This window comes from Macrobrachium rosenbergii, chromosome 41, assembly GCF_040412425.1.
Source record: "Macrobrachium rosenbergii isolate ZJJX-2024 chromosome 41, ASM4041242v1, whole genome shotgun sequence".
In the NCBI taxonomy this organism is placed as follows: domain Eukaryota; kingdom Metazoa; phylum Arthropoda; class Malacostraca; order Decapoda; family Palaemonidae; genus Macrobrachium; species Macrobrachium rosenbergii.
Window position 1 is genome coordinate 59,836,482 of NC_089781.1, and position 10,710 is coordinate 59,847,191.

At 37.1% G+C, this 10,710-nt stretch overlaps 1 protein-coding gene across 1 annotated transcript in view; it reads left to right on the forward strand.

Annotated features, from left to right (window-relative positions):
• Positions 1-8,811, forward strand: part of LOC136826881 (pyruvate dehydrogenase E1 component subunit beta, mitochondrial-like) — a 98,715-nt gene extending 89,904 nt beyond the window's left edge. The window contains exon 7 of the mRNA XM_067084413.1: positions 8,339-8,811. Coding sequence (XP_066940514.1) covers positions 8,339-8,490 — 152 coding nt within the window. The 3' untranslated portion in view covers positions 8,491-8,811. The remainder of the gene's footprint in view (positions 1-8,338) is intronic.
• Positions 8,812-10,710: the final 1,899 nt, after the last annotated feature.

The following is a 10,710-nucleotide window of genomic DNA, read 5'->3' on the forward strand; positions in this document are numbered from 1 at the left end:
GCCTCCAGCCCTGGCTTCAACGTTTTTCATCAGTGACAAGCCTTCCGACTCCTCCAGATTACTGAAGATGGTGCTTTCATCTTCCGCTAGGAAGGCTCTCGATGATCTGGACAGCTGGCTCTCAGAGAAGAGAGAGCAGGGGAAGTCTTCATTCAGCTATCCTCCCTCTTGTCTTCTACAGTGGAGGTATTCTTTGTACAAGTCCAGAGAAGCTCCCTCACTGGGAGTGGCTGCCTCTTCCCAGGGGACTTCTCAGGACTTATTGACTCATCTAGGAGGTCAGCCTTCGCTGCCACTAAGGAGATGTTCTCCCCTACAGAAATCAGCCACCTTTTGAAGAACATGTTTAGGATTTTTGAAGTTTTAAGGTTTTTAGACTGGTCGTTGGGGGCCTTAGCCCGCAAGATTAAGTGTTCACCCAAGTCCTTGCTCCACTCTCCAAGTGGCTTCATCTGATTGGGATAAGCATCACCCTCTTCTTAGATGATGGGCTCCTTCGATCGCCGTTGAAGGAGAGGTGCATGGAGGACCTTCGGAAGACCCTTTGTGTATCACAAGAGTTGTGTCTATTAATCGATCTTCAGAAGTCCCAGCTGGTTCCATCACAGATGATTCTCAATTTGGGGATGATGATAAACTCTCAGAGTTTTCAGGTTTTCCGTCACCCAATAGAGTTCAGTCATGCCTGAAGAAAGTCAATGAGTTCCTCGCCCGCCAAACCTGTTCGTTGCACCAATGGATGACCCTTCTCGGTACCTTAGCCTCCAAGGAGCAGTTTTTTTCCCTAGGAAGGCTCCATATGAGAACTCTTAAGTTTTATATGCGGGCCAGCTGGGACAGGAAGAATCATCCCGACACATTCGTCTTCCCAATATCTCAAGAAATCAAGGAGGATCTTGGTGGTGGAAGTTGGAAGGCAGGCTATCATAAGGGAAGTCCCTTCTTCCTTTGAACCCCAACCTAGACTTCTATGCAGATCTGGGTTGGGGAGTGCTTCTAGGTACCCAAGAAGTGTCAGGAATTTGTTCTCAGGAGCAGATTCACTGGCACATCAACCTCAAGGAGCTGACAGCAATTCCGCTAGGCCTCCAGCATTTTGTTTCAATAGTCCGCAGTCAAGTAGTGACCATACAATCGGACAATACTACGGCCCTGACGTATATAAAGAAGCAAGGACGAACTCATTCCTCCTCCCTTTGCAAAGCTGCGAGAACCCTCCTTTTATGGGCAGACCACAACCGGACCAAGTTGGCGACTCGGTTCATCCAGGGCATGCTCAGTGTCCTTGCAGACCAGTTGAGCCGTCGCAGTCAGGTGCTCCCCACAGAGTGGATTCTTCATCCGCAGGTGTGCGAGGATCTGTGGAAGCTGTGGGGAAGACCTCTTTATAGATCTGTTTGCGATGTCCAAGAATTATCATCTACCAGTCTTTTGCTCTCTGGTACCAGACAGTCTAGCATGGGCATCGGATGCCATGCTACAAGACTGGTCGAGCAAGGATCTCTGTGCTTTCCCGCCATTCTGCATGATACGAGAAGTCGTCAACAAGTTCTGCAACCACATGAACATCACGATGACTCTAGTGGCCCCATTCTGGCTGCAGCAGGAATGGTTCCCAGATCTCCTCAAGCTGCTGACGGACTTTCGGAGGTTGTTACCACAGCAATCAAGTCTGCTCAGACAACCCCACTTAGGCAGTTCCACCAAGGATTATCCACTCTGGCCCTGACAGGGTTCAGACTGTCAGGAAACTCCACAGACAGAAGGGGTTTTCAAGAGCAGCTTCAAGGGCTATTGCCAAGTGTAGGCATTCCTCTTGTGACAAAGTCTATCAAGCCAAGTGGACAATCTTCGGAGCCTTGTGTAGAAGACATGACATCTCATCTTCTAAGGTGTTCGTAGCAGACATTGCCAAATTTCTGCAGTACATAGGACATCTAGGGACCTGTCCTCCTGTACGATCAGAGGATACAGGGCTATGCTGAGTTCAGTGTTTTGTCACAGAGGTATGGATCTCTGCTAATCAGGACCTGTCCGATCTCATAAAGTCCTTTGATACATCCAAATCCAAGGGGCAAGAGGCCGTCTCTGGGAATCTGGACGTAGTTTTGAAGTGGCTCTCCAGACCCTGCTTCGAGCCTCTTTGTTCTGCTTTGTTACGAGATCATACTACCAGGAAGACCCTCTTTCTTGTGATGTTAGCGACCACCAAAAGTATCAGTGAAGTGCACGCTTTTGACAAGAGAGTGGGATTTTGCCAAGGTGATGCCGGATGTTCCTACACCCTAGGCTTTTTAGGAAAGAATGAAGACCCAACCAACCCCTGGCCTTGTTCCTTCGCTATTAAAAGCCTGATGGAATTACTAGGCCCAGGTCAGGAGGAGAGAGTTCTGTGCCCAGTGAGAGCACTGAGGTACTACTTGCACAGAACAGAGAAGACTCGAGGTTCTACGAGTAATTTGTGATGCTCGGTTAGGAATCCATCTATTGCCCTATCAAAGAACGGCTTGCCTTTCTTCTTGAAGGATCTGATATATGAGGCCCATACTCAGGTTGAAGAAGAGGTTTTAACGTCCATCGAAGCTAAAGCTCATGAGTTCAGAGCTGTCTCCACGTCTTTAGCCTTCAAGCACAACCTGTCTATCATCAGTTCTTCAAGTCACTTATTGGAGGTGCAAGTCTATCTTTGCAACCCATTGTCTTCATGATGTGGAAACTACTTTTGAAAATTGTAGTACTTTAGGGCCGTTATCCATGGCTAGCATGGTGTTAGGGGAGGAAGTGTAGGAAGCTTTTCTTCCTTCCTTTTCTCTTTGCCTTGAACTTAGTGTTGAGTCGTAATGGGAGCCTGGGGGTACTGTGTACCTGGAGACCCACCAGTCTTAGTTTTACTGGATGGGTGGTGGTTTTATATTTTGTGGTGTAGGTGATGTTCATGTCCATTGATTCTGGTCATTTGGTTGGTCAGTGTGTGCCCAGGGCAGGGGCAACTGGCTTCTTGTATGCTTTGTTAGTCACCGGGTTCATCCCTTGCTGCAAAGTATCCACTGATGTAGAGGTGCATCTGGCCAACTTGCCACACCCTTTATGGTTGAGTGCCGACCAGAGACAGTATCTACCTGCAGCAGCTGTCTTAACCAGGTCAGGAATGACAAGCATTGTACCAATACTAATATTGCTATCCTTTAACTCATTATGTCCATAATGTTTTGGGGTAGTTAATCCATATATCCCACCTGTGTGTCAATATGGGATTCAGCAATGTAATTACTTGGTAAGTTACAGTAAAACCCCCGTATTCACTGAGGATGCATACCCTCTCCCCCCTGCGAATAGCTAGAACCCCTGAATTCTTAGAACTGTTCTAAAAACACTTAGAACTACCTATTTTTACAGTTCAAGCACAAAAAAAACTAAAAATGCTTATATTCAGGTATTATCCTACTCACAATGGAGTTAGGTTCCAAAAAGAACTTGTCCTTTGTTGGAAAATGTATCTCGAATATACTGTAGCCTAGCCTACATTAGGGTATTCGGTACCATGTACAGGCAGTCCCCGGTTTATGATGGGTCTGGCTTACAATGTTACGAGGTTATGACACTTGTCAAATATATTCATCAGAAATTATTTCACGGTTTACGACGCATGTTCCGGGGTTACAACGCGTCATACGCCCGATCCGACGGAAGAAATATGGCTCCAAAACGGCAGAATAATATGGCTCCAGATTGGCAGAATAATCAAAATTTGGAGGTTTTTTAATGAAAAACTCAATAGAAATGCAGTTTACATCGTTTTCAATTCACCCAAAGCATTAAAAGTAAGGTTTTCTTAGGATTTTTTATGATTTTCGACAATTTTCTGGTTTATGATGATTTTCGGTTTACGACGCGGGATAAAAACGGAACCCCCGTTGTAAACTGGGGACTGCCTGTATACATATATGGTAGTCTAGCCTACACTATAAAGTGTACTCTGTACATACAGTACATGGTATAGTAATTAGTAATATCAACTAATTCTAGAGGTTTATGCAGAGTGACTTATGATAATTCAAACAAAGAGAAATTGAATAGCAAACAAGAATTAGCTTAGCCCACACTATGGTATATCGTATACATATATGGTAGCATAGCCAACATTATACTATACTCTATATTCACATGTTGTATTATACAAACATCAGCATAACGAATATGCTTCTTTTCCATGGATCTTTTAAAATGTTAGGCCTTAATTCACTGTATCCAATAATATTGTATGTATTCTTATATTGCTTTTGTATTATAAGTTGTGATTATAGTGATCAATGTTTTGGTTATGAAATCATTTATGCTGTAAGTTTATTTCGTTTTATTTAACTCAGTTCAGAGCGATTTTCTTGCTTCAACTTAGTGTAAATGAATCTCTAGATACTTTATTTATATGGGTCAAGGTTATTTTTCGTTATACTGTATGAAGTGTTTTTAAGTCAAAACATAACTTAAATATGTCTCGTTGTGAAATTGATTTAGCTATTTTTTTCATTAATAGATGACATTGGCCATTTGGGGGCATTTGTTTTGTGTAAAAAAATCAAGATTCTGTTCGCTATTTTCATTTGATTTCATCATAATACGAGCTTTACGTATTTATCGTTTTTCGGCGTAAAAATAGCAGTAATGTGTTCTTTCATCCCCGGTAGTTTTCATTAAAATACTTTCTCTCCAATTTTAATTAAGGTCGAGTTTCATCCATGTTGCCCATGCACGATAATTTATAGTCATTAGCAGCCTGAACATTGTTTTCTCAGCTTCAGCTGCAACTTGCAGCATAAATTTAGCAGTATATTTCCTTGCCGAACTTTTATCCATACTGAATAAGGGTATAATTAAAAAATATATCAGTCCTATTCTACTTAACATCATTTGTACTATAACCCACGGTAATTGTGTATTACCGTATGACGGTTGAAATACAAGCAAAATGGCTGTTGTTATCCGATTCTTTGATAAACAAAACACCAGTTTCTCAGTCGGTTGTTTATGGCTGTACGCATTTACGCAAGAGTATAACATTACTAACAATACTTTTATTATTCTCTTTTACTTTTTTAACTAGAAGATGGCATAAAGAGTTGGACGAAAAGAAGGTGATCTATTGTAATTTGGCCTCTCTCGCTGCCTGATTGTAACGCTGCTGCCTGCACCCGCGGGAAATTTAAAAATATTTTCTAAATATTATCGTATCAGTATTAGTTGCTTACCCCATTGAAAAATTTAATTATCGTAAGGTGAACTATCATAACTTGAGCACTTCCTGAGTATTTTAATAGTTTTATCACAAAAAGTGCATTTAGTCATGAAAATGAGATGAAAATACAGTAATTAGTGAATATTTCTCATTGAAAAATACTGCGAATGGGCGAATTTTCGGCGAATAATGCGTATACATGTTCCATAGAGAAATCTGCGAGCATTCTAATCATGTACTCATAATGTTCCAACGAATCTTCTGTATCAAACTGTGTGTATGTTTCTGTTTGTGAAGATGCCAAACGTCTCGCCACTCCAATGGACGATGAACACACGAACACACACGTGTTTGGAAGAGACAGCGTCAGGCTCTTACAATCTCAGAAATTCTTTAGTCACTGTCGTAATTTTTGCACAGTTTTCTATTAGGCGTTACATAAAGTTTTATATATGAAAATGTGCGCAATTTCATGTAGAATACAACAAAAAATCACTCATGGTTGTAGCTTTTATCAGTTTTGAAATATTTTCATATAAATCACAATAAGTGCCAAAATTTAAACCTACGGTCAAATTTGACTTGACCGAAATGGTCGAAAAATGCAATTGTAAGCTAAAACTCTTACATTCTAGTAACATTCAATCATTTCCCTTCATTTTGCAACAAACAAGAAGTCTCTAGCACAATATTTCGATTTATGGTGAATTTTTTAAAAAACCTTTTCCTTACCTCCGCGCGCAGTAACTCTGCTGAAAATCTCAGAATTTCTTTAGTCACCCTGTCGTAATTTTCACACTGTTTTCTATTAGGTGTTACATAAATTGTTATACATGAAAATGTGTGCAATTTCATGTAGAATACAACAAAAAATAACTCATGGTTGTAGCTTTTATCAGTTTTGAAATATTTTCATATAAATCACAATAAGTGCCAAAATTTAAACCTATGGTCAAATTTGACTCGACCGAAATGGTAGAAAAATGCAATTGTAAGCTAAATCTCTTACATTCTAGTAACATTCAATCATTTACCTTCATTTTGCAACAGATGGGAAGTCTCTAGCACAATATTTCGAATTATGATGAATTTTTTAAAAAAACATTTTCCTTACCTCCGCGCACGGTAACTCGGCTGAAAATCTCAGAATTTCTTTAGTCACCTTGTTGTAATTTTCGCACCGTTTTCTATTAGGCATTACATAAAGTGTTATACATGAAAATGTGTGCAATTTCATGTAGAATACAACAAAAAATAACTCATGGTCATAGCTTTTATCAGTTTTGAAATATTTTCATATAAATCATGATAAATAGAAAAAATTCGACCTTTGGTCAACTTTAACTCGACCGAAATGGTCGAAAACTGCAATTGTAAGCTAAAACACTTACAGTCTAGTAATGTTCAATCAATTCCCTTCATTTTGCAAGAAACGGGAAGTCTCTAGCACAATATTTCGATTTATGGTGAATTTTTGAAAAAAAAAAAATTTTTACGTCCGCGCATTACGAATTCATGCATCATTTTGGGGTAATATTTTCTCTGTGTTCCTTTGATCGTTTTACAATTTGTTATATACCAAAATCATCACAATTTAGTGTAAAATACAACGAAAAAAAATAACTCATTAGCTTTAACCGTTTTGCTCGCAGCGCGATTTGTGTACAATTATATGAAATTTTTTTTGCGCTGTCATATATTCCAATATTTATATATGATAATGATATTTTTTTCATTTCTGATGGTTGCATACTAAACTTCAGGCAATGACAAAAAAAGGAGGCAAAAATTAACTCTTAATCTTAAAAACTAAGCGTGCTGTGATTTAAAAAAAAAAAACTTTTTCAGCTCGGCGCTAACTCCCGATCGCAGCCGGCATACGGCAGACACTTTTGTAAATAGAGGCTCGGCGTTTAAGGGTTAAATGCAGCTGATGCAGCAGTTTCATTCAACAACAACAATAATAATAATACTAAAAATAGTAATAATAATATGCTAGCTATCTCCTTCAATCTGGCTATTTTTGGAGCTACCTGCAGGTTTTAAGGTCAGCTGGCAACACTAAGAAACAGTACCTATTGTCAGCAGTAACGTAAGCCATTTTTGTTGCCGATGAGAGATGCACATTGCTGCACTTTATAAAAAAAATTTTTATCAAATTTAGCCTTTTAACTATTACCTTATTTCCTAAAATAAGGGTAAACATTTTGTGACAGTAATGAAAAATTTTTCTTTTATTGCAATTTTATCACTGAATTTCATTTCATAGCTCAAATCAAATTGCTTTATCACATACTCATATATTTAAGAGTGCAATTTAGAATGAAAAATTACTAAAATAAAAAATATGTATAATTTCATATTTCTTTATCAGGTGAAAATTAGTAGAAATAATTGATATGGAAAGAAGCTAATAAGTGGTCATATTTTATTTATCTTCTTAGCCAGTGACATATGATTCTAAATACAACAAGTTCCAGTTTTTCATAGGTTATTGCCAAATGTCTTCATTATTTAATAAGCATTGTTTTTGTTTTATTTTGTATTGTAACCCCATTCATCCCAATTTCTCAATAGGAAAAAATTTAGAATTGTTTCCCTGTGACTTCCAGTGATGTGAGGTTCATTATATTTTGTTTGAAATGCAAAAAAATTTGCCTTGCGTTCAGGATATTTCCATTATAAGTGAATGGATTGTGTTTTGTATTTTTAGGCACCCATTTGATAGTGATTAATGGATTTAGTTTCCCATATCCTCTTCCTTACTCAGGTGTTCTTTCTTCACTGTTCCTCAACTCTTCAAAATTTTTAACAGATGAGCTGAGTGTTGAACTTTTTTGATACTTGTCAGATTTCACATGCAAGTAACTTCATTACTTAATTGGTGGTATTAAACTCATCTTCTCCTTTTATAGTCGTTCTTGGGCTCAGACTTGGTGTAGCAAGTTTTTTCGGGTCATAGGAAACATAAATTTCTTGTCAAAATCAATGTTGTTTTTCAACCTAATTAAGAACTTTACCAATCAAATAATTTAGCATGAAAAATTTATAATTACATACATGTTCTATAGTTATGTAAGTTATAAGATAACTTTTCTTTTTTAGGTCCTGCCTTCCACTACCTAGAGTCTCCAGTAATTCGCGTAACGGGGGTTGATGTACCTATGCCTTATGCCAAGAGTTTAGAAGCTGCTTGTCTTCCTCAACAACATGATATTGTGAAAGCTGTTAAAAAAGTCCTCAAGATTATAAAGTAAAGTTGCACAAAAGAAATATATTCTAAAAAATTTTTTTATTAAAACTTTTCTTTGTACATTTGTTGGCATAACTCCTGTCAAAGACTTAATTTTTAGTGCATTTTTATAAGTAAATTATTGGACAAATAGAAATTTAGGCATATCAGTTTTAAGTTAGAACTTACGTACCATATTTCAGTACATTAATGTTTTTGACAGTTCATTGTAGAAATGATGAAATAGTAATGGTTCCCTATTGTTTGGCAGTGACCTAACTTGTATAATAAAAAAATGATGTAAATAGTGCTTCACCTTAATAAAAAAAAACACAAACTAAATAAACTGTTTAATTCTAAGGAGTGTCTTGGACATTGCAGTACAATTTTTAAAGTTTAAACACTACATTTACATTTCATTGCATTCTTTGACGAGTATTAAGGACTTTTCAGGAAATCTTTAATACCCCTTTTTAAGAAGATATAGGTAGATGAAATTCCAGGGTATTATACTGAAAGTTTTTAGCGACCGACATACCAATATTTATTGGAGTTTATTACCATACACAGTAGAATACCAAACAGTTGATGGGACATATTTTAATTCCCCCTTGCTGTGGGATTTGCTATGGTATTCTTAGATAGGAAAACTCATTTCTCATTGTGTAACTTGTCCTCTTTTTTTTAAAAGTAGAATTGTTTGCGATTATATCTTATTTTAGATTATTAGAAGTACTCAGTCACAAAAGTTTGTAATTTTCAGCAGTTCTAGGAGTACCATAGCTGTGCCTAAAGATTTTTGTCCAAAATTTTCTCTTGTCCACCAAGGCAATTTTTCCTCATACCCACAATGATAAGACTCTAGCATGTATGTTGAACTATGAAGTATTAATGCTCATGTAGGCAATACAATAGGTGAAATTAAAGATAAAAAAGTAAATGTGGCATCCTTTACAACAGATCATTACTGAAGTCTATTATAACAAAAGAATGGCATATTTTGTGGAATTATATATAATGGGTAATTAATACCAGCAGATTAAACCCTCTATAAGTTGTCATTCATAAAAAAATGAATACATGCATAAGTGGCATTCTTTTAGAAAACCAGACACCCATTTAGCATAGTTACTTAATGGCTACCCCATATGACTTGGTTCTTTTTTGTAAAGAATGTGACACTATATTATAAATGACTGACTGTATCATACAGTAAAGATTTTTGCCTTCAAAATGCATATTCGAATTTTAGGACTACTCCCTTCAAATTAACATGGAATTGAGTTTGTACATCATGCTTGGAATTATTCCCATTATTAATGAAAATATTTGTTGAGGTCATTTTACAAAGACCTAACACAACAGGACCTCACTGTGTTACCTCGACCAACTTAAAACATACTTTTGAAAAGGGTGAGGCACAGTAAGCAAAAACATTTGCTAACTAACACCCTTATGATCAGATTAATTTGAACAATTTTAAGCTTCTGGGTGTCTGATATGTTAAAAGGCTAAGGGTAGTTCTTGGCCCTGCTGTATGCAAGAACATAACCCTAATCCGTAACTTTTGTTGAGGTATTAGTAGATCTGTTTATACATTAAACATACTCCTACTGTAAGTTTGTCTTAAAATTTGTAACACAAGGAGTGAGAAAGCTATATTCAAAAGGGCATATATAATTTTCCTATATAACTAAACCTCTGCAAGGTAAAGTCCCATATTCCCCTCGTCTTCATCTGGCTTTTTTTGCTCACTGCCACCTTACAAGAGGATTTTTTTTCTAGTATTGGTACTCTCACCATCCTTTTTTTTTTTTTTTTGTTGATTTACCGTGTTGCTGAAAATTTTTCTCACACTTTTTTGACAGCCTGTCACTGCTATTCACTTTAGCTCTTGAGTTACAAACTGTTCTTGCATTTGCTCCGAGAGATTTTCCAGCACTTTCTGCATATATATATATAGCTAGTTAATTGGTTTGATGTAGTGCTAAGTCAAATAATTATGTATTAACAAATAAATGAAATTAAATCTTCCTTTTTGCTTTGCACTTCTATTGAGTTTGCCCAGTTTCTATAGATAGGGTCTGTAGGTGACTTCCCTTTCGTGAAGCTGAACTGATGATTGTCAATTTATTACTAATATGTTTCAAGTTTTCCTCCAGCACCCTCTCCTACTTTCACAGCTGAATATACAATAGTAACACTCCAGAATCTATGTAATGCAAAGTTATACTGAAATTTTATT